At 37.3% G+C, this 22,234-nt stretch overlaps 1 protein-coding gene across 2 annotated transcripts in view; it reads left to right on the forward strand.

Moving 5' to 3' along the window:
- The window catches only part of VPS13A (vacuolar protein sorting 13 homolog A), a 103,810-nt gene extending 92,628 nt beyond the window's left edge, over positions 1-11,182 (forward strand). For both annotated transcript variants that reach the window (XM_071580810.1, XM_071580808.1), the window contains 4 exons: positions 4,334-4,419; positions 5,041-5,164; positions 6,589-6,663; positions 8,437-11,182. In XM_071580810.1, the coding sequence (XP_071436911.1) occupies positions 4,334-4,419; positions 5,041-5,164; positions 6,589-6,663; positions 8,437-8,487 (336 nt within the window). In that variant the 3' untranslated portion in view covers positions 8,488-11,182. The remainder of the gene's footprint in view (positions 1-4,333; positions 4,420-5,040; positions 5,165-6,588; positions 6,664-8,436) is intronic.
- The last annotated feature ends 11,052 nt before the right edge of the window (positions 11,183-22,234 follow it).

Genomic DNA, 22,234 nt, shown 5'->3' on the forward strand with positions numbered 1-22,234 from the left:
AAATAAATTGGATTTCTAATAACAAATCTTAGATCACCTGGGATATTACTATTTAATTTCTCTCTAGGTCATGGAATGAAAAGCTGTGAAAACTAACAGCTAACTAGCAGAAACTGCTGCTCTTTCAGGCAGAAGGTAAACCAACTCCAAAGAAACCAACCAAACAAAAAAACATGTAGAGTTATTTTCTTTAGGGATTTAAAGTAACATAGTGAAAAATAGAGACCATTTTTTAAATTTTTGTTTTTTCCTTCAGTTTGTGGTATTTTAACAATTTAACTTTTTGCTGCGTGATTTCCCCCACCCACATCTTTTTCACGGCTGAATTGAAGTCCATTACTGTTGCTGAAAACTCCAGGTCTGACTACTATCCTTTTGTCTCAGATTGCTAAATTTTCTGCTGAACAAGTCGATGATTCAGCTTTTCTCAAGAGCTTAGTTTGACTCTATTAGTGACTTGTATAATGGTAGCTGGAATTTATGTGTTTCCTCCTTGCTGAGGTTAAAAATTGGTTGTGCTCTTTGGTGTTTCTAGTACATCCTTTTTGTTTGGGGTCCTTTGGTGGTCTTCTTTTCTCAAGAGGTTCTGTAGACTTAAGTTGGTGCAAGGGGATACTTTAGACAGTTTATTGGATCATTTGATAGACTGTTTATACATTTGCTATTATTAGTCATTTACAGAAGCTATAGACCTGCCAGGTCTTTGCCCTGCCAAGGACTAGAGCTGAAAGATAAACTAGTTCTGTACTTAAAAAGCTAAGCTATTAAAAGTTACATCATGAAATCAGTGATTCTGTGTCACAGCTCAATGTCTACCCAAATGCAAAATAAATTTAAAATATTTTTAATCTGCTTTTATAGTGTGTGAGTTTGTGAGGGCACCTTTACCATGTTGTATAAGGTTGCTGTGTAAGCTTGTTGACAATCCTTCAAAGCTGTGCTTCAATACCATGTCCTACTGTATTGTAGGTCTTCAACTTTCAGTTTAGTGGTCCTTTTTTGGTCATAATCTTCAGATCTGGTGGTAGAATGTTGAAGAGGTTTGAACAGACCCTTATGCCTCAGTATTCAGACTGGCAGGAAGTCTGCTCTGAGGAGTAGGAGAAGTGTGTCATACTTCTCCTTCCTCTCCTTTCCTCACCCATCTTGAGCTTAGGTTCAAATCAAAACATAAATATCCATATCGTGAAGAGGTTTCACTTAATAAAATTATAGGGAGAAATTCTTCAATAGTTCAAAGTAACTTCACTTTTATTTCGCATTGCTCTGACTCTTACAAGGCATTTATGCTTAGCTGAGCCACAGCTGTTATCCATTGTCCTTTGAAAAACCTGCTCTGTCTAGGTTAAAGAAAGAAGCAGGATTCTCACCATCTAAATGCACACCATTTGGATACTATTGTATAGCCATTGCCTAACCCCCAAGAGAAGACATATATAATGGGGAAACTGCCTGAAACCAGCTAACCCCAATTGTTTCAGAAGGACATGAAAGTTTGTGTGATGACTCAGTTTCATGTTAGCTTGATTGTGATTGAAGCAATATATTTCCACTTTCCTGCAGATCCAGTAATCCTACATTAAATGTTACAAACCAAAGAGATTTGGTTGTATTGGCAGGAAACAGAACCTCCAGATGTCATCATAAAGAAAGTGTGGATCAGTATAGTTTCTCCATTCAGCTTATGAAATTGTCTTGTGTATTTAGATCAAAAATTGACCAAGATAATGGTAACAGTCAGCACAGGCAATTTATATTTCTACTGTAAAGTAGAAATTTTGTGTTCTGAAAGAAAACTGGTGTCCTAATTTTTATTTCCTGCATTCTGTGGCCTTAGATTTAAATGTTTATCATGACCACAGATTTCTGTTAATTTTAAGAAAAGCATGTTGGTTTCAGAGTTGCTGTTCAACCTGGCTGAATGGAATCCTGAATTTAGACACTAACATATGGACAGAAGCTTTGCTTTTTGTAGAATGACATTGCACAGTAAAATAATTGGAATGAGGAAACAGGTAATAAAAGATTGATGTCAGTCCTTACTTGTAAAGGATGAAGAGAGAATTTTGCATGGCAGAAGAAAAAATGTTTTGCATGTTACTTTTCCTTTCTTTATAGGTTTTCCCCTTTTTTCACACACATTCAAATTAGATCTAATAAGTCACATGGAAACTCTGCTGGGAATGTTAGCAGAATGAAGCTTTCTGTGGAATTTGGTTGACATTTAAATAGCTTTTGCTTAGTATTGCCACCTGTGTGATAGTTAACTGTACTTCCATAGTAATTTTCACAATTCTAAATTCATTATCAGTAAGCTGATTAAGTTACAGCAAATTTACATAATTTGTTGAAAATTACCTAGGAAGCTGGTGAAAAGACAAAAAGAGGTAACACCCCTCTCATAAGTCCTGCTTAAGGGGAATTAGTATTTGGATTAAGAGACTTAGCTCACTGATATGCAAAGCACAAGAAAGTTACCTCCTTCAACAGGGGACATCCTCTCCATCCTAATAAGGCTAAATTGCTAAATGCTTCTCTATACTTTCTTCTAATAGAACAGGGATATTGGTCGCATTGTGTGATATTTACGTGTTTGATCAGTAAGAGAAATTAATGTCATTGTCACAATGTCTTCCAGTTAAACACACCTTGTATTTTTCACCTGTACCGGACCACCCTTGCTCTTTCCACACAATGTTATTTCTGTTAATTCCTGTCAGTCTTCTCCTCCATTTCCTTGTCTTTATTGCTAGGCCACTAATGAAAATCCATCAGGACACAGATCTAGACCAGCAGCCTGGTATCTGGGTTAGGTATCCTAGCCATGCTGTCTGTCCATACAATCTCCTCTGTCTTCTAACCATCCAAAGTATCATGTGCAGGAATGTTGTGGAGGCTACATTTAGAGAGGATCTTTTGGTTATTTATTAGGTAGAAGCTTGGACCTAAATATAAGAGGCAGAGAAATTTTGGTTCACAGGCATAGCTACCCCTAGATAATGCTTGAATAAGAAATTTCCAAAAATAAGTAATAAAACCAATCTATTTTCCAAGCCCTTACTGCCTCATTTCTTATGCCATTCTTGCTGAATCCATCCTGCTCCTGACTAGCTCTTGCAGAAATAAAGGCAAGTGGAGACTTATGTAAGTAGGCACATGATCAATAGCTGTGATTTTTGTAGCCCAGCAGAGCTGGGCAAAAAAAATAGTAACAGCTTTCTGGAAAGCCATCTTCTGTTACTCAAAGATTCATGCATTTTATTCACTAAAGAATCAGCATCTTTGGGGGAAGACTTAAAAATATCTGTTGGGGTAAGTGAAATTATCCATACACCCAAGTTTGAAGTTGTAGGATACACCTAATGAAATGTCTTTATCATTTTACTATGTTGATGAACACGAATGATTTTGCTATTCTAACTGCTTTGAGAACTAACCTACATGTTTATAAATACTGACATAGCTAGCTGAAGCAATATGTTTGTAGTTAAGGCTTTATTGAATTATTCTGGTTTATACTAATTCGATTTTGCTTGCTGGTTTTAACAGATGGGAAGGATGCAAGCAGTCATGTTGCTATTCCCAGCCAAGATGCAGCAATATTAGTTAAACCACTAATTTAATCACTCATAGCTCAGAAAATCAGAAATCCAATGTTTGCCAAGTTATGTTAACCTTAGAGGGAGAATGTTTTTATAAAATACTACTAATCTACTGTAATCAGTATTTTAAATTTATTAGCCATTTAAAAATATTCTGCTGCAGTATTTACAGCAGTTGTAGGAAAATGGTATGTTCATGGGAAAATGAAAGAATCTGGAGGATTGCTAAGCACTACCTCAAGTTCATTATTACAAGTTCCGCCATCTACATGGTAGTGGGGTTTATATACAGTTAGGTATGGATTTACTCTGTGAGTTAATTACTCAATGTTTTGGAAGTGACTTGACATAAATTAGGAAAGGAATCCTTATTGGTTTTTTGTCTCAGAACTCATTAGTTTGCAGAAGTACAGCATAAATTAAAAATATGTAAAAACCCAAGTCCTGAAATGTTTTGAGAAATTATATTGTTTGCCAGTTTTGGTTAGGATTGATTTTTATTTGCATAGCTGTATTAACAGCAACCATGTAATTCTACATAATTATGAATGTTAACTGTCACAGATCTGTTAGTTATATTCTGACTTTATGAAAGTAGCCTTTTATTTAAAAGGATGTGCACTGTATTTTTGTTATAATTTATACTTTTGGAACATAAATACATTTTAAGCCCAGAATTAGCACATTAATTTACTACTATATTCAAAGCTGTAAAATTTTATCTCTTTTAGAAAATCGAAAATGGAAGATTTGCAAAACTCAGATATATTGCACATGCTATGGTCAACAGTACAGATCTGTTAATGGTAACAAAAAGGTAAACAGTTTAACTCTGAATAACATGTACTTAAAACAATCATCAAAATGTGTATGTCTTGATAATTGCCGGTCAGTAGCTGTGCTGTCATCATATATATAAATAAAATAATTGGGAAGGCATGCCTAATGTGCTGTTAATTATCTTCAACAGTGGCATTGATCAGCAGAAGAGGATTGAGTGTTATTTCTCATCTATTTAAGAAGGAAAGAGGGATGTTGCTTTTATGATTTCTTTAGCTGAGAAGGATTTGTTATAAACCTGGTCAACTGAGCTGTGGGGTTCACTTGTAAATTGGCATAATGAAGAAAAAAAGATAATTCCAGAGCAGAGTCAATGTCTGGTACTGGAGTATCTGAGTTTCTTCTCAAACAGAGTCCTTACAACTTTTTGCAGAAATACAGCTTGAAGTAGTGCTACAGTTTTGCTATGAAACATAGTATTTTAAATAACTGGGGGGAGGTTCAAAATTGACTTTTGGAAAGGGTGCTGTATAGTTGTTATAGATCATTACATGAGAACTGTTTTGCAACAAGGAAATAATTCAGTAGAGCACGGATAACATTATAACTTTTAACTATTTTTACATTAATTTTAAAATCATTATTTTCTGTTGCCTAGTGGTGTGTTATTTGTGACAAAAGGGACATTTGGTCAGCTGATATGTGAATGGCAATACACTTATGATGAATTTACCAAAGAACCATTCATTGTTGATGGTCGAAGATTGCGCATTGAAGCCAAGGTACATTAACCTTACCATGTTTTGTTGTCTTTTTGTGTTAACTGTTCATAAAATTGAACTTTGAATTTCTGCTCTCTCTCCTTTGAATTCTCGATCTCTTTTTAGCTGAGATACAGTCAGAGAAGGGAGTTGAAATTTGGCATGGGCAAACTCAGATAACTTCTGACTGTTCTAAGACAAATGGTGTCTTGGTGTTTGCAGATGAAATTCCTTGGGCCCTGGGATTTTTTTGCTGGTATGCACCAGTTCATGGTGTATTGTTAGCTGGGAAAATGGTGATACAACTATTGGCTCAGAATATTTTTAATATGCTCTCTGGCATGATGAAAATATGCCAATATGTGGACTTCTGCCTTGTTCCAATCCTCTTCAAATATAGCAGAGCAATGCATTGCATATGCTATGCTTCAGGGATTTTTTTTTCATAGTAATCAAAATCCTCAAAAATCTAGTAAGGTTTTAATATGTTAAACCCATAATGACATGTATTTATCCCTTTCAATTCAAGCTGAAGAATGTTGCTCTTAGTTGCAGTTTTTCCTTGGAAAAAAATCCTAAAACTTTCTTTCCCTGTTTGAATTGCAAAGGACAGGAGAAAGGTTGAAATGGTAACTGACATTAATTTCAATCAATAAATTTACCTGACAGTGTTTTGTTTCTGGTTTTAAATAAGCTTCTCGTGTATAATTACACCATATTGGTTGTCAGGGTAGTCTTGACAGTTTTTCACTCAGATTATTTGTTTCTATTGCAGAGAGCATGAAAGGCAGAGCCATATTGGTTTGGAATCCTCCAAACTGGATTTCTGACTGCAAGTGAACTTTCACAGGATGAAATAATTCTTAGTGTTTCTGCCATTTCAGACAATGCTGAATAACATATCCATCTTTACCCCTACACAGCAGTCATTTCAGAATCCATTCACATGATGCAGTATGGTCTTTATTTGGTCGAAAACTGTACTTTGCAAATAACACCTTATATTTTCCTTTCTGAAGCCTAAGTTGCTGTTTTCACTACCTAAGATCACTACTTCACGTCAGTGTTCGTGGAAAGTCCACTCAAGTAATGACTTAATGGAGAATGAAAGTTAAAACCTTAGGGAGTAATGGATTTGTTACCACACATATTCCATTATCTGCCTTCCATTCCTGTGCACTTTTATAGTCCCTTCTCCAGGGACTCCATGGTGAAAAGGGACGTCTGTTATTGCTGGAGTGTACCACTCCACTGTGCTTCCATGCAGAAAATGATGTTTGTCAGGGTATGTGCATGCAATGCGAACATACTCAGATTAGTGTAATGGGTACACATGGCTGTCTGAACCATCATATCTGTCTTAATAGTCTCAATAACTTTAGTATCAAAGTCTGACAAAACTTCAATTTTGAATTACTGTTTTGTTGTTGTTTTTTTTTTTTTAGGAACGAGTTAAGTCAGTGTTCCATGCCAAAGAATTTGGAAAAATTATTAATTTTAGAAGTCCAGAGGATGCTAAGGTAAAGTCAAAATACTACTAAAAATATTATACTGTGCTAAATTTGGTTAAAAAATGCAACAAATATTAACCTGACACTATTACGTATATTTGAAATTCAGGGTTTCCACATATCTACTACAGAGATAGAAATAGCAATGACCTCTTTAGTACTGAATTTCAGAACTACTCAATTCCAACATCAAATTTGTCCTTACTTAAATCTTTGTAATTATAACTGTTGTTTAAAGACTAATTTAACAGTACCGCTAACAGAAACTAAATGTAGGATGTGAAACAAAATAGCACATTTAAATACAATGAAAATATTTGTAAATTACTCCCAGTTTTATTCCAGGGGTTGGGAAGGAGTGGGGTGTTACTGCTCAGTTCCTCAAGATGCAGTTTTGTTTGAAGAATGAAGAAAATTCTTAATAAATTGTTTATTTGATAAATGATAGTGTTGCTATTGTTACACCTATCTTCTATATGATTTCTTTATTTTGACATCATTAGTTTTGACTGCAAGAGAGAGTAGGAGTGTTTCAGGTCTGCTACCAGCATTATAAGGTAGCTGAGTTGTGAAAGTTCTGCCTTGATTTTATTAGTGTAGCTAGTAATTTTCACAAACAATAAATTAGTCATATATATTCCAGTGGGGTATAGTTCCCTGGGGTTGTGGTTTGAAACAGGTTGTGAAAGTTGCATCCTGTCATTGGTTTGATTTTCTTTTGCATTTTCTCATCAGTTGCCTTTGTCTTTGTGAGAGTAATTTCTAGCCACAGCTGAGTGGTAACACTTGACTTTTACCTCAAAAATATAGGGAGGGGCCTCGTTGAATTTGACTTGTCTGAAATCTTTGGAAGTACAAAGCTGCTTTTTCTGGTTGGTTGGTTGTTTGGTTGGTTGGTTGGTTGGTTGGTTGGTTGGTTGGTTGGTTGGTTGATTGGTTGGTTAGTTTTTTGGCTATGCTGGAACACGGGCAGGTAGTGTTGAGGTCCAGTGGTCTTTGTAGAAAGGGGATCCGATCTATGCCACAGCTAAATCAGGAACAAGTCCAAAAAGTCAAATTAGCACATCATATTATATATGCCATAAGTCTTAAGGAAGGAAAAGAAAGCTGAAAAGGTTGATTAGCTTTTCATAAAAATATCAGTTTGTATATTTTCCTAGAAAGGTCCAGGAACCTAACAAAACCAAGAGGTAGGTGAATATGAGGGGATAGAATCTGATCCAGTAATAGATTGTGATTTGTAATAATTCCCTCATCTTTCTGCAAAGCAGTATGCACACTTCTTATAATGGCAGTCCCTTTTTGTAACTTCATCTTCTACTCTACATTTCCATCTCAGTGGCCTTTCCTCCAGCTCTCTCTGGTTTGTGTTTTTTTCTTTAATACTCTTGGGAAACTTAATTTCCCTTCCATATTCAGTAAATATTCTAATGTCAAACTCCTTAAAAGAAACATGTTATACTTAAAGCAAGCTTCTTTCTAAATAACTTATCACTTTGCTGCAACCTGTTTTTTTTTTAAATATTATTCATTGAAATACAGACTAGGAAACAAGTTTAATTAGATGTGGTACTCCATGTCAAATATTGGTGCTTAAATGACTTCCATTTTCGTGTTACAAAGTCAAGCGTTTATAATCTACAGTAGAATTCTGAGCACTTTTAAAAGCACTTAGAAAGAGAGCAGGTAGTGAAGGCAGTGAAAAAGAAGAGTCTAATTATCAGCTGCTTAGTCTGGTTTTTACCACGGAAAGACTTTCATTGTTTCCTTTTCTTCACGCAGTGGATCCTTTCTAAACTCGAAGAAGTGAGAGAGAATCAGCCAAAATTGTAATGAATGGAAAAGCACCAAGATACGAAGAACACTGAACAGCTACCTTTTAATTCCTCTGTAACAAGCAGAACTATTTGAACATCAGAAAAAAAAACCAAGAAGGAAGATTTATCGAATTGTTTATTATGGTCATAACAGTCCATATCACAAAAACACCTTTATCACAAAACTAGATGATGTTATGTAAAAAAAAATCTAATATGAAAAAATATTGTGCTTGGTTTTCTGGCCTTTTTTAATATAAGAATTCCAGGTTTAATTTTCTATATAAGCTGCATAAAGTAAATCTGTCTTTACATTTGATATTGAAATTGTACTCTGATATAATTCTTATACTATTCAGAGCAAATGTTTCAGTTTTGATTTGATTCTGAAAATCAATACTTAGTTTACGTCTTGGTTTTAACATGAATTGAGGCTGTGTTGAAATACAAATTTCTTTGTGAAAGGAAATGTTAATCACTAGTGTTACAATGCAAAATACAAGAAGGAGGTTACTCATCAGAGAAGTTGACTTGAGGTGATCACAGAAGGGGCTGCTTAGTTGACAATACCATTTTCTTTTTGTAAGTGAATGGACCAGGTCACAATTAATTTACAATACAGTACTGCTTTTAGTGTAAACTTTTTTATATTCCATTCAAGGAAATGTTGCAGCACCTCTGTCAGTACTCACAAAAAATACAACAGTTTACAAAAATGTGTAATGGGGAAAATTAATATCTCTGCACTAAACATATTCATAAAAGCCTATTATTTTAAATAGAAGTTACTTACAGTCATGCTAATCAAGAAGGAGTTGATGGGTTATAAGTGCACTGTTGCATACCAAAAATAAATGCCTTGAATTACACAACATTGTGTGCTAAGCAAGTGACTAATAACATGAAATTTATATTAAATTATATTAAATATAATACTTCACAGTTGCTTTTATGAACTTTTCTTGCCCAATGAAACGTTTTTGTTTCATATCCAGACAGCAGAACTTTAATAATTTGAATGTCTGCAAGTCTTTTTTTGTTTCTTAGATGTAGTAGTCATAGTATTGTTGAATGGCTGTTTACTGCAGTTGATATAAAAAGTACATGAAGTACAGTGTTATATGAAGGCTTCCATAAATTCCTGTATCAAAGTCTCCAAAATATCTGCTACCTACTGCCAAAGCATGATTTCCGACAATGGTTTGGAATATTTATAGCTGCAGGATAGAATTCTGACATTGCTGGTGATGCTTGAGGGTACCCAAATGGTTCCCTTGTAGCATGCTAACCTACAGCTGCAGATCTTTAATTTAGTGTAAATGTTACCATTGGTGTTGAGTTACCTTTTAGTGGGTTACGAAATACATGCAATCTTGCAATTGCAAGGTATTATAAGGGAATTCCAATATATTACAGTGAGTGTGTTTCTCCACTTGTTTATACACTAAGCACGTACCAAGAGTATTGACTCAGGTTATCATGCCAAACTTATATCCTTTGCCTTAGCTAAGCAGGGTTTTAAATGCTCTAAGTACCCTTCTTTATCTGTCTTTTTTATTGTCTGTCATTTCCATTTTATGCATGACAGTTCAATCAATAGCCTCATTATGTTCTTCATTAGTGTGTGGTCTCTTCTCTATTCCCAGCGTTTACAGAGTATCTGCTGCAACTTCCACCTAAAATACCTCTTGTGTATCCTTTGTACGTTCCCATTTGTGTAGCTTTACAATTTACTGTATTCTATATATTTTCTTCTTCACAGAGTCAATGTTTTAGTTATTACTTACATTTATTTTGCCAAAAACTCCTAAAATTCTCAAATCTCAGCTGGTTCTTCAATATTTGAGCAATTTAATCATTAATATTGAAGAACTTATTTTAAATATGCATATTTTGGTTAAGCAGCTCATGTTTTGGAAAATGGAATTCTACTTAAATTGCTGTTTTCCTATAGAATATAAAATATTTTCATCTTCTGTGCTGACTAAAAGCCTTAATATAAGAGCTAAAATAATCAAAAGGCAATGTGGCACCTTTCCACCACGTCCCTCATCATCTCCTTTTGTAAAATGATTTTCTATAATTCCCTATTCTAGTGACTAAATTGTTTTTTTTCCTTAAACTTTCTCCGTACAGTTGTGAAGGAATTTTAGCATTTCTTGGCAAACCCAGATTGTTTCTTTTAGCTGTATGTGCACCCTGAGGCAGAGAAAGGTGTTCAGAGTTGTGCCATTGCATAATTTTCTGGATTACTGCAGGTTGTTTGAGATGTCCACTCTGCTGTGCCTCATTTCTTATTGCAATATACATGTTGTTTTCAACAAGAAGGCAGAATAGGTATATGAATTTTTACTGAAAGTGTATATGCAATTACAAAAGGGGATCTCAATAAATATTAAAGTGTAGGCATTTAGTTCTGTCTACTGTGCTATTTAAAAGTGTTATCATGGCCTTTACTGAAATGCTGAAGAACAGTTTCACTTCTAGATGACTGTCACGTAAACTTAATACATTTGAAAAATGTCACTTGGATTCTCAGTTTGCTAAGAGGTAGAATTACCTCTAAAAAGTGCTGAAATGTTTGTAAGTCTAATTCTTGCACTGCTTTTAGTTCATCTGCATGGCTTTCATGGCATGGCTCTCTTGGTTTCCACACTCCCTTCCCCAGCTCAACCTTTTCTTCATCTTGAATAAAGTGAAACTGAATTTTATTTGACTGAAAGGTGATTATTATTTGTTTTCTTTATATACTGCTTTAATTAACAAGTAAGACCGTTACTCAGAATTTTGTAGGTCAAATCAAATCCTGATGATGAAACTTCTGTTGTAGCCATCTCAGCAAAAGCAGAATTACAGACTTTAGAATTTACCTTTGGCTGATTATGAAAAAAGGGTTATAGTAACTGGATTAACATGTATAAGCCTCTTTTAACATTGTTTTGTTGTTTTTGTTTTTCTTCTGTTGCTGCATTTTAAAAAACATAGATGTTGTCAGATTATAGAATCACAGACTAGTTTGTGTTGGCAGGGACCTTACAAACCACCTAGTTCCAACACCCCTGCCACGGGAAGGGACACTAGACCCAGGTTGCTTATAGACCCATCCAACCTAGCCGTAAACTACTCCAGGGATGGGGCATCCACAGCTACTCTGGCCAACTTGTTCCTTCCAGTGCCTTACCACCCTCACAGGAAATAATTTCTTCCCAGTATAAAATCTGAACCTACCCTCCTTCAGTTTGAAGCCATTCTTCCTTGTCCTGTCACTGCAATACCCATGTAAACAGTCCCTCTCAAGATCTCTTACAGCCCCCTGCAGGTATTGAAAGGCTGCTATAAGGTCTCCCTGCGGCCTTCTCTCTTCCTGGCTGAACCTCCACAACTCTGTGTTTCATAGGAGAGCTGCTCCAGCCATCAGACCATCTTCCTGGCCTTCCTCTGGACCATTTCCAACTGGACTGCTCTTCAGCTGGGGCCCCCAGACCTGGATATAGCACTCCAGGTGGGGTCTTACCAGAGCAGAGTAGAAGGGCAGAATCACTTCCCTTCACCTGCTGGCCATGCTGCTTTTGGTGCAGCCCAGGATACAATTGGCTTTCTGGGCTTAAGTGCACATGTCCACCCTCTCATCCAGCAGCATCTTCAAGTCCTCAGAGGTGCTCTCAATACATTCTCCTCCCAGCCTGTATTTATGCTTGAGATAACCAAATCCTTATGTAATCCCCTTTTTTCTTTTTTTTTAATGCATAAATATTCTGTATCATGCCATTAGCTGTTTATTATCTTGAGCATTTCACAAAATTCTTCTTAGAAGTGGATTTGTAGTTGGGCAGGGAGGGGAAATGGTTGGAAATCTTATAAAGGAGAGCCCTTACTCCACTCTAATCCATGGAAAACTACTCATGAAGCTTAATGACAATGAAATGCAAAGTGCAAAAAACCAGGAATGTTAATGACTTAGAGGAGTTTAAAGTCTTGTTTATTACAGGCATCTATGAATGATTTCTCAGCTCCTGTGGCAGTGAATGCTGAGAACATATTTTTAAATGCCTTGTGTTTGAGAAATATTATTGTAAGGCATTTGTACAAAAAGGCAGAGATATGCAAGAGTCAACAATAATTAATCTTTTGTAATTCTTACTAGAACATCCAAGGGTTTGGTCTGTCAAGACTACAGTGAGCTGCTTCTATGAACTGTAATAGGCTTATCCTAGTCTTTCAACTGTATTGCTCAGGACAAGAATATAAAAATGTGTAGCAACCTAAAAAAACCCTAACTTGTCAATTTTAAGGCATTACTGTTTCGAATGTTACACACTATGAATATAAAGTGCTAAATTTAAAAAAACAAATCTTAAGGAAATATCAGCTGGACAGCAACATAGTTATGTACATTCTTCCAAAAATTCCTAGTCCCCATAGCTGTCAAAAAATAACTCACTGACAAAACTGAGATAGGAAATATGAACACAATATTTTAAATGAGTAACTTAAACTGTGAAACACTGTTTAAAATTCTCTTAATCTATAGTTCTTCAGTAGATGTAAATCCCCCTCCCATTTCTGAAATGGTATTTAAAAAGGCCCCTTTTGCTGATCAACAGAGGCTGTGCTATGAATAAGCTGCATTTTGTGGCTGCAACCATGTTTTTCTTTAAAACAGGTTGAACTCTCTCAGGTTTAATGAGCTTGACAACAGCAAAGACAAAATTAGTGTTTTCTGTCTGTGCCACAAATGAAATAGTAAAGATTGCTTCCTCTTTGTAAGGAAGAAAAATGTGGACAGTATCTAAACAGGATAATCTCTTACCTAAATGTCAAATCACCATAAAGGCATTGTGCCTTATTGGCATTTTCTCATTCATATGTTAGTGGAACACAAGCTCTTACAACACTGAATGTGTGGAGTATGCTTTTTTTCAATAGTAAACCTTACAGGTCAAAGTATATTTTTACAAAAACCTATTGAAATTATCCAGCATATATTAATGGCTTGCTACACTACTGTAGTACTGTGCTGAAGACCATGAGAGAAAGTATGTTTTCCAAAACACACAGAGTAAGCACAATTCTCATTGTCCAAGAAGGGGGCATATGTTTATAGCTATTGTATTAATATCACACATTGAATTATTGATTGTAGGATTCAACACAGAATCATACAATCATTTAGGTTAGAAGAGATCTCCCAGGTCATTGAATCCAGCCTTTGACTGATCACCACCTTGTTAACTATACCATAGCACTAAATGCCACATCCAGTCCTTTTTTTAAACACTTCCAGGCATGGTAACTCCACCAACTCCCTGGGCACCCTGTTCCTGAGCCTCAGCGGATGTAGCTTCAGGCTTGGTATATGTCTTGCCGAATATAATACTGTATTAAGTAATAGAATACATCTATGATAATTTTCAATACCTTTTTAGTGTCATTAAGCATCAGTTACACTTGTTAAGGAAAATTATTCAGGCTGCTTTTATAACTTTGAGCTTTTATATTGATAGCAAGTTACAAAAATGAATGCAAAACTTCCTGTTAGTTTTTACTACATAAGAAGTTGGATTAATAGCCATATTCCCCATGTTCCCCAAGGACTGCTCTCTTAAAATCAAACATGAAAAAGGTGCTCCTTCTTGTTAATAAATTATGGTTGTGACTCTCTAATGGTACTGTAATGGCTGCAAGAAATCTCTTAAGACTCTGACCACAATGGTCCAGTAAATCTCCAGATGTTCAGTAAAACTGGATAACTTAAGTTTGTATCTCGAAGGATATTGTAGAAAAGCATAGATAACAAATATATTGCATAGTTCTGATTTCTGTGTTCAATGAGCAAAAACTAACTGATTCAAATAGGACTTTCAGGTTTTGTGAAGATAGTGTGAGATAAATGCTTAGCTGTGTAACTGGAAATTAAGTAATGAGGTGGGGATACAGGAATTTTTTCTTCTAGATCTTTCATATTTAAGAACAAAGTGACAGAAGTACTCAGAAACCAGGGATATCTAATGATAAATTCAAAAATGCTTTCTTCCTTCAGTTCTACAACAAAAATTAATATGAAATTATACTCTGTAGAAAAAAATGCAAACAAATAACAAAATTACAGGCTGATTGGACCATGTGTTAACAGAGCGGATTCTGATTCTGTGTTATAACTGCAGGCACCAGATGTTTGTTAATGAGGAAAGGAGTGGTTTGGTGTAAGAACACCTATAATCATGCTAGCGTGAATTCTGCAATTTTGAAATTAAAAATTCCTTTCCATTAGAAAATGAGTAACCCCACTTATTGCAATAGCTTGTCTAAGATAATTTTAAACTGCTTCTCAGACTTGAAAAAGTACATTTGTCAAGGGACAGGCTGCCCACGGAAGTGGTTGAGTAACCATCCCTGGAGGTGTTTAAAAGCCAGATGTTTAAAGAAGTAGCACCTTGAAACATGATTTAGAGGTAGACTTGGTAGTCTTAGGTTAATACTGGGAGTCAGTGATCTTAAGGGTTTTTTCAGACCTAAATGATTCTGTGATTAACTTCACTAAGTCTTGCTTCTTCTTGTTATTAGGCAGGGTGATTACTACTTAGTGGAGTATGAGATGGTATTTCCTCTATCTTTCATAGTATTCTTGAATTCACAGATCATAAAAATGTTTGGGTTGGAAGGGACCTTAAAGATCATCTACTTGCAACCCTCCTCCCTTGGCCAGGGAACCTTCCACTAGACCAGGTTGCTCAGATGACCATCAGCCTGTCCTTGAACACTCCCAAGGAGGGAGGACTGTACAAATTACAGAGTAATTTCTTACTAATATCTAATCTAAACCTACTCTCTTTCTGTTTAAAGCCACTGCCCTCTGTCTTATACTGAACTCCTCCTTAAGCAGTTTTAAGCCTTGAATGCATTTAATTTCCAAGTCAAATGACTGCAATTGAATGTTTTAACCTCATGAAGTTCAACAAGGCCAAGTGCAATGTCCTGCACCAGGACTAGGGCAATCCCCAACATCAATAAAGACTGGGAGACAAATAGAATGAGCGCAGCCCTGAGGAGAAGGACTTGGGGATACTGGCGGATGAAAAATTAGACATGAGCTGGCAACATGTGCTTGCAGCCCATAATACCAACTGCATCCAATTGACCAGTGTGGCCAGCAAGTTGAGGAAGGTGATTCTCTCCCTTGACTCTGATGAGATTCTACGTGGAGTACTCCATACAGCTTTGGAATCCGCAGTATAAGAAAGACATGAACCTCTTGGGGTGAGTCCAGAGGACAGAGAAAGACTTTTTACCTGGGCCTATACAGAAAGGGCAAAGGGCAATGGTTTTACACTGAAAATGGGTAGATTTAGTTTGGACATAAAGGAGAAATTTTTTTTATGAAGGTGGTGAGGCACTAGAGCCAGGTACTTGGAGCAGCTGTGGATGCCCTGTTGCTGGAAGTGTTCGAGGCCACACAGGATGGGGTTCTGAGTAACCTGGTATAGTGGAGGGTGTCCCTGCCTATGGTAGGATGTTGGACTAGAGGATCTTTGAATGTTATTTCCAGCCCAAACCATTCTACGATTGGAACTGGGTATATATTAATACTTGCTAGTACCTTTAGTGGTCTGAAAAAGTATTACTCTAAAACTCATTGTAGTAAATTTTTTAGTGTTTGAAAAATAACAAGCTGGTTACCGGAAATTCAGTTTGCCAACATTTTCTCAATATATTGATATATATCATCTGGACTTTTTAACTTGGGTCCTATTTAAAAATGAAATAAGTTTTCTTCCCAACCTCATACTGAAGCCTGGGAGAGTCGCTAATGGCAATGCTGCAGACAGATCTGTTTTAATTCTGGAGCAGTGAATTCTTGGGTCTGTGAGGACCAGGCATATATGTGTTTTGACTCAAATGTTCTGACTGTTGTGACACTGAAGTTGCGATTAGAAGAGAGACCTGAGGAAGAGGGGCAGCGCTGTTTGGAGCCAAATTCCTTTTCAGTCCACGCCTCCTGCCACTGATTCACCTCCTGGAGGACAGCTCTAAAGGGCTGATTGTGTATATGTGAATATAATGCCATGAAAAATCTAGTTTACATAAGAGGTGTGCCCCACACAGCTCCTCGCTGACTCCCTCACCAGTAAGTCTAGGGAGAGAATCACAAGGCTAAAAGCTGGAAAACTTGTGTGTTGATATAAAATGAGCTTAATAGGGAAAGTAAAAGCCACACACACAAGTAAAGCAAAATGATGAATTCATTCACCACTTCCAGTGGGCAGGCAGGTGTTGGACTTGATCCTTGGGGGACCCTTTGAACTCAGAATAATCTGTGAACTCTGTTCAGCCACCTCCATGAGGACAGGGCTTCATCACATGTAACAGTCACTTTGGAAGACAAACATCATCACTCCAAACGTCCCCCCTTCCTTCTTCTTCCTTCACACTCCATATACTGAGCATGACATCATATGGTATGGAGTATCCCTTTAGTCAGTTTGGCTGTGTCTCTTCCCCATTTCCCATGCACCCCCAATTTCCTTGCCAGTGTGGGAGTATGAAAAGCAGAAAACACCTTGGCTCTGTAAATTCTGCTCAGCAATAAAACCCTTACCTCTATAATCATCACTGGATTCAGCATGAATCCATAACACAGCCTCCTACCAGCCACTGTCAAAAAAATTAACTCTACTTCAGGCAAAACCAGCACACCCTCTTTTTCCTTTCTTTCTCTTCCTTTGTCTCACTACACCAGCTCCGGACCATCCATGCAGCTGGACCTACATGGAATCTAAGAACTGGTGATATTCTTTGTTTTCTCTCTTTCCCACTTTTATTTCTCTCCTCTCTTATGTGATTTGTGCAAAGCACAGCAATCATATTCTACTCCGTACTGGAGTTTGTGGTAGGAGTGAGGAGCTTGTGGTTGTGTTGTAATTCATTAGCCAGCACCCTTGAGAAGTGGTGTATTGTGGCCTGTGAGCCAGCACTTTGGTAAGGTTGTTATAGGAGCTGAGAGATTACTGAAGTGTACTGGAAAAATTAAGGGCTTGTTAGTCACTACTTGTGGAAGTCTGTTGTAAAATTTAAAGACTTGCTAGCTAACACTTTTGGGTAAATAGTGGGCTGGTTTCTGGAGTTCAGGCAACTCTACAATAAAAGCACCATAATTCCCTAACATGTGGTCTGTCATCTTTGCGCACCCTGATGATAATTTACAACGAGCATCACCCCCCTACCAACTGGTTGTGACAACGTTTGAACTGAAAAATGTGAATACTGATAGGCTTGTGAATCTGGACATTCAAAATGAGAAAAGATCAGTCACAAAACAGCCCTTTTATAGTTATGGGGTCTTTAAGTTATCATGAGCAGCTGCAAAACTATGTAACAAGGACTAATGCTTCAAAAGCAATTTCTCCTTACTCAGTTTATTTTAATTTAAAATATTTTAAGTCTCTAAAATATTGTGAATATACTACTCTTCTGAGCTGTCCTAATAAAGACACTAACTCTAAACATAATGCCTGGGAAAATACTCTATTATTGGAATTAATTTTGATTTTACACGTATTCTGTTGCATAAGACCAAATTACAAGTATTGTGACTTTTATTAGTACTGTGTTATCTAATAGTAGCTAAAAGCTTGATACTTAACTATTACAATTACTGTACACTGGCAATTAATGTATATGTATATGTAATGTTAATCAATATTAAATAGTTTAAAATCTATCATGATATAAGCATTCCTATTAGTATTTCTTGTAGATTCTTTACGGCTTTAATATAATCCATATTGGGTTTTTACCTTAATTTTATACAACAAGACTATGTTAGCAAGACAGGACATATTATCTATTGAATAAATATTTCTGTTTTGCAACTGTTATACAAAGTATTCATGCCGATTTAAAACACTGTAGGAAGATCTTCGCATACAATTTATAATTTATTTGGAGACTCCATATAAGGCAACATATCAGAGACCTTGTGTCCAGTACATGTTCTCCATATTTTCAATTTTACCTGGTGAAAGATGTGCCAAATAATTTGAATTATGAATAATTCTTCCTTCAATTTACTAAAGTCACAGAACAGACACCCTTTTCTAGAGAAACTAAAGAGCACAGATGTGCAAATACACATTACAGCATTTTGACTGGGATTGGCTTTGGATTCATTGCACACTAAAACTTTGTGTGTATCCAAGGTGGTTTCATGTAATTGTAGCCACAAAACCAGCTTTGTAATTATGGTCTTGTGAAAAGAATAATGTCATCAGTGGCTACATCTGCAAACTTCAGACCTCTTATGTGGCCAAGTGCCACGTGACATCAGGAATAATTTTCAGCTTCATATCATATAACAAACACAGGCACTGGCAGCTAGTCTCACACTCATAATTCAAAGTCCTACAATACAGTGAAAAATTACTTAAAGCACCAAGTGATTACAGGACCATAGGTATGTCTTCCTCATTCTCTGTAAACAGGCATGTTACTAATAAAATATGCCTTTGTTTTGGGTTATAGGTGTATAATATGACTTGAGCAGTGCTGTGAAAAGAGTCCTGTGAGTCCTGGTGGATGGCAAGTTGCATATGAGTCAGCAGTGTCCTGACAGCCAGGAGGGCCAACCATGTCCTGGGGGGCATCAGGCACAGCATCGACAGCTGGTTGAGGGAGGGGATTGTCCTGCTCTGCTCTGCACTGGGGTGGCCTCATCTTGAATATTCTGTGCAGTTTGGGGAACCTCAATATAAGAAAGATATTAAGCTCTTAGAGAGTGTCCAAGGGAGGGCAACAAAGATGGTGAAGGGTCTTGAGAGGAAGCCATATGAGGAGTGGCTGAGGTCACTTGTTCTGTTCAGCCTGGAGAAGAGGAGACTGAGGGGAGACCTCATTGCAGTTACAACTTCCTTGTGAGCGGAAGACAGGCACTGATCTCTTCTCTGAGGTGACCAGTGACAGGATCTGATGGAATGGCCTGAAGTTGTGCCAGAGGAGGTTTAGGTTGGATGTTATAAAAAGGTTTTTCACCCAGAGGGTGGTTGGGCACTGGAAGAAGCTCTTCTGGGAAGTGGTCACAGCACCAAACCTGAAAGAGTCCAAGAAGTGTTTGGATGATACTCTCAAGCACATGGTGTGACTCTTGGGGATGGTCCTGTGCAGGGCCAGGAGTTAGACTTGATGATCCTTGTGGGTCCCTCCCAACTTGGCAAATTCCTTCATTCTGTGATTCTCTGAAAGCAAGATACAGGAAATTTCACTTTCCTTAAAATGCGGTCTTCAGGGTAAATGAGTAATAATAATCTAAGGAGACAGCATACAATAATTCAGCCATGATCTGATGGAAGAGGGGGTTAAACTTGAAATGCACTCTAAAATGCCCGTAGAAGCAGGAGAAAGTCCTTCAAACCAGGAACAGGAGAGTCCTGTATTTTTTTATACTAGGGAATGTCAGCATTTTGACCAAAAGTCTCACAGTGTTTTCTTTGATTGGGTGTGCATCTGGTCGTGACTGTGTGTGACAATTTATTACTAACAGCAAATGTTCATTGTAAGTAAGACCAGAACAAAGCCAGCTATTTCAACTTGACTACTGTAATGATTGAAATAAATTATATTTTTAGAAATTTGTGTTGACATGCTAGAAAATATCAGTGTAAAGTAGAATTATATTTTGAAATATTATGTTTGTTTTATATAGTTTTAAAACAATACTGATTGTCAGGCTTTGAAATAAGCTATAGCTTAGTTGCAGATTTTCCTTATTGCACTCATGGTCAACACAAATACTAATTGCAACTGAACTGAAAATCTGCAGGCCATGGGAAAATTTAGTGAGCAAGCTGTATTCACATCTCCTCCAGTACAGAAGAACCACTTCTGCTAACCCAGACTTACTTATTTTTTAAATTCTTGAACCTAACCCATTGAAAGATTTTTGAGGATTATTGCAAATAAGTGGACTTCGAATCTATAGTTCTAGCTATTTCTGTATCTATAGCTCTAGCTCTTTAAGCTAGTTTGACATCTGATAAAATGCTTACATGTCCTTTTTTTCCCTCTGCTTAAACACTCTGAAGGGTAACTGAATGATATAAGATGTACCACAAGGATCACAGAGTTTTTATTATTTTGATGTGGAATCCTGTCTTGGTTTGAGATAAGCAACTGCCAACCCCCCAAAGCACAGAGAGAAAAGACTCCCTCCTAACACCAGGGAAAGGGAGGAAAAGAGAAAGGAAAGAAAAAAAACACTTCAAACTGCATTTATACTAAATCTAAATATATTTTTTCACAGAAAGAAAGAGACAATTAGAAGAGAGTACAAATATACACTCACACAAGTCTGCAACAACAAATTCCCCACTTCAACTTCTTAACAAACACACAAATTCTACTGTCTTAACTACACATTACTTAAGAAAAGACTTATTCCCCAGGGAGACACACTCAAGCAGAAAAGAGAGACCCAGAACAACACATTTTACTTTCCTGAGATACCCTGTGAGCCAGTGGTGGGCCTGGTCCTCTCCATCCCCCCTGGGACAGCATCGTGCGTCCTCCCAAGAGGAGGGCTGAGAAGCGACTGCCTTAACCACTCCCACACTGGTTCCTACTTCCCTGGAGATGATGTCATAATGTGGTATGGAATACAAATTATGGCTAGAAGAGGTCAGCTGTTAGCTCAGCCCAGCTCAAGTCAGCTGACAGCTTCGGCCTAGTCCACACTTCAGAGCCCAAATCTAGGCCCACCTAGGGGAACCCATAACAAATCTCAATATCAAGAAGTCTTTAAAAGACTTTTTAAATCTTGCCAACACTTAGTAATAAGATAAGTTTGCATTTCAACAAATATCCTTTGGCATTTCCAACAGCGCATCATGCCAGGAGTTTAAATACCATGAACATTTATAGCAAGATTGGAATTTTACGAGTCTCACCAGTAAGAAGTTGGCCCAAGAGACATTATGGAAATATGCAGCATTGTAAATACATGAGCAGTAGCTGCTCTACAGAAATAACAGAAAGACTCTTTGTAAGGGGCCAAACCAAGGAACAAAGAGGGAAAATGCAGAACAGCACAAGAACATGTTAAGGTCTCTTCTTGGCAGAAATTTTTTGTTGATGAAATACAAGCAACAAATGAGTTAATGAGTTTTTAGAATTCACTCTTAATTAAAGTAAGTATATGTTACAGTTTTAGAATCTTAATGGAATTTTCTCTCCCTACCAACACAGAATTTGGGAGCTAATGCCCAGCCCCTCCAGCCACCAGATAACAAAGAGGTGGCCAACTGCTTTGAATTCCAACTTCATTGCTGGAGAGGTGAGGGGGGAAGGGGGACGTTTCTTCCTGGGTTCCAGACTTCACTCTTTGGGCTGCTGTGAGTGTAAGCCACTGTTTGCTGGGCTCGTGAAGGTGTTGGAGGAAGCTGAGTTGCAGTGGTTTGGCCAATCTGCATGCTCTGTGCTGCTGGTCAGAGAGAGAGAGTGAGCCATAGCCACTGCCTTGGATTGTACTATAGATCCCTTTCCTGAGCCAGTTTTCCAACTGCAGAGGAGTAGCTGAGTATTACCACTACCTGCCCCTGTCCCCAGCCTCTCAACCTCATGGAAAGAGTTCTAGACTATCCCTTTTTGTAGCTGCCATCTTCCCATGAGTCTTACCGCCAGCAAGTGTCTTTTCCTGTCTTTGGCCTCCAGCTCCCACGGCAAGGGCTGGAGGGGGGGGGGGCTGATCTTTGTGGCCAGCCAAGGAGTGACACCTC

Source organism: Pithys albifrons, chromosome Z (genome assembly GCF_047495875.1).
Source record: "Pithys albifrons albifrons isolate INPA30051 chromosome Z, PitAlb_v1, whole genome shotgun sequence".
In the NCBI taxonomy this organism is placed as follows: Eukaryota; Metazoa; Chordata; class Aves; order Passeriformes; family Thamnophilidae; genus Pithys; species Pithys albifrons.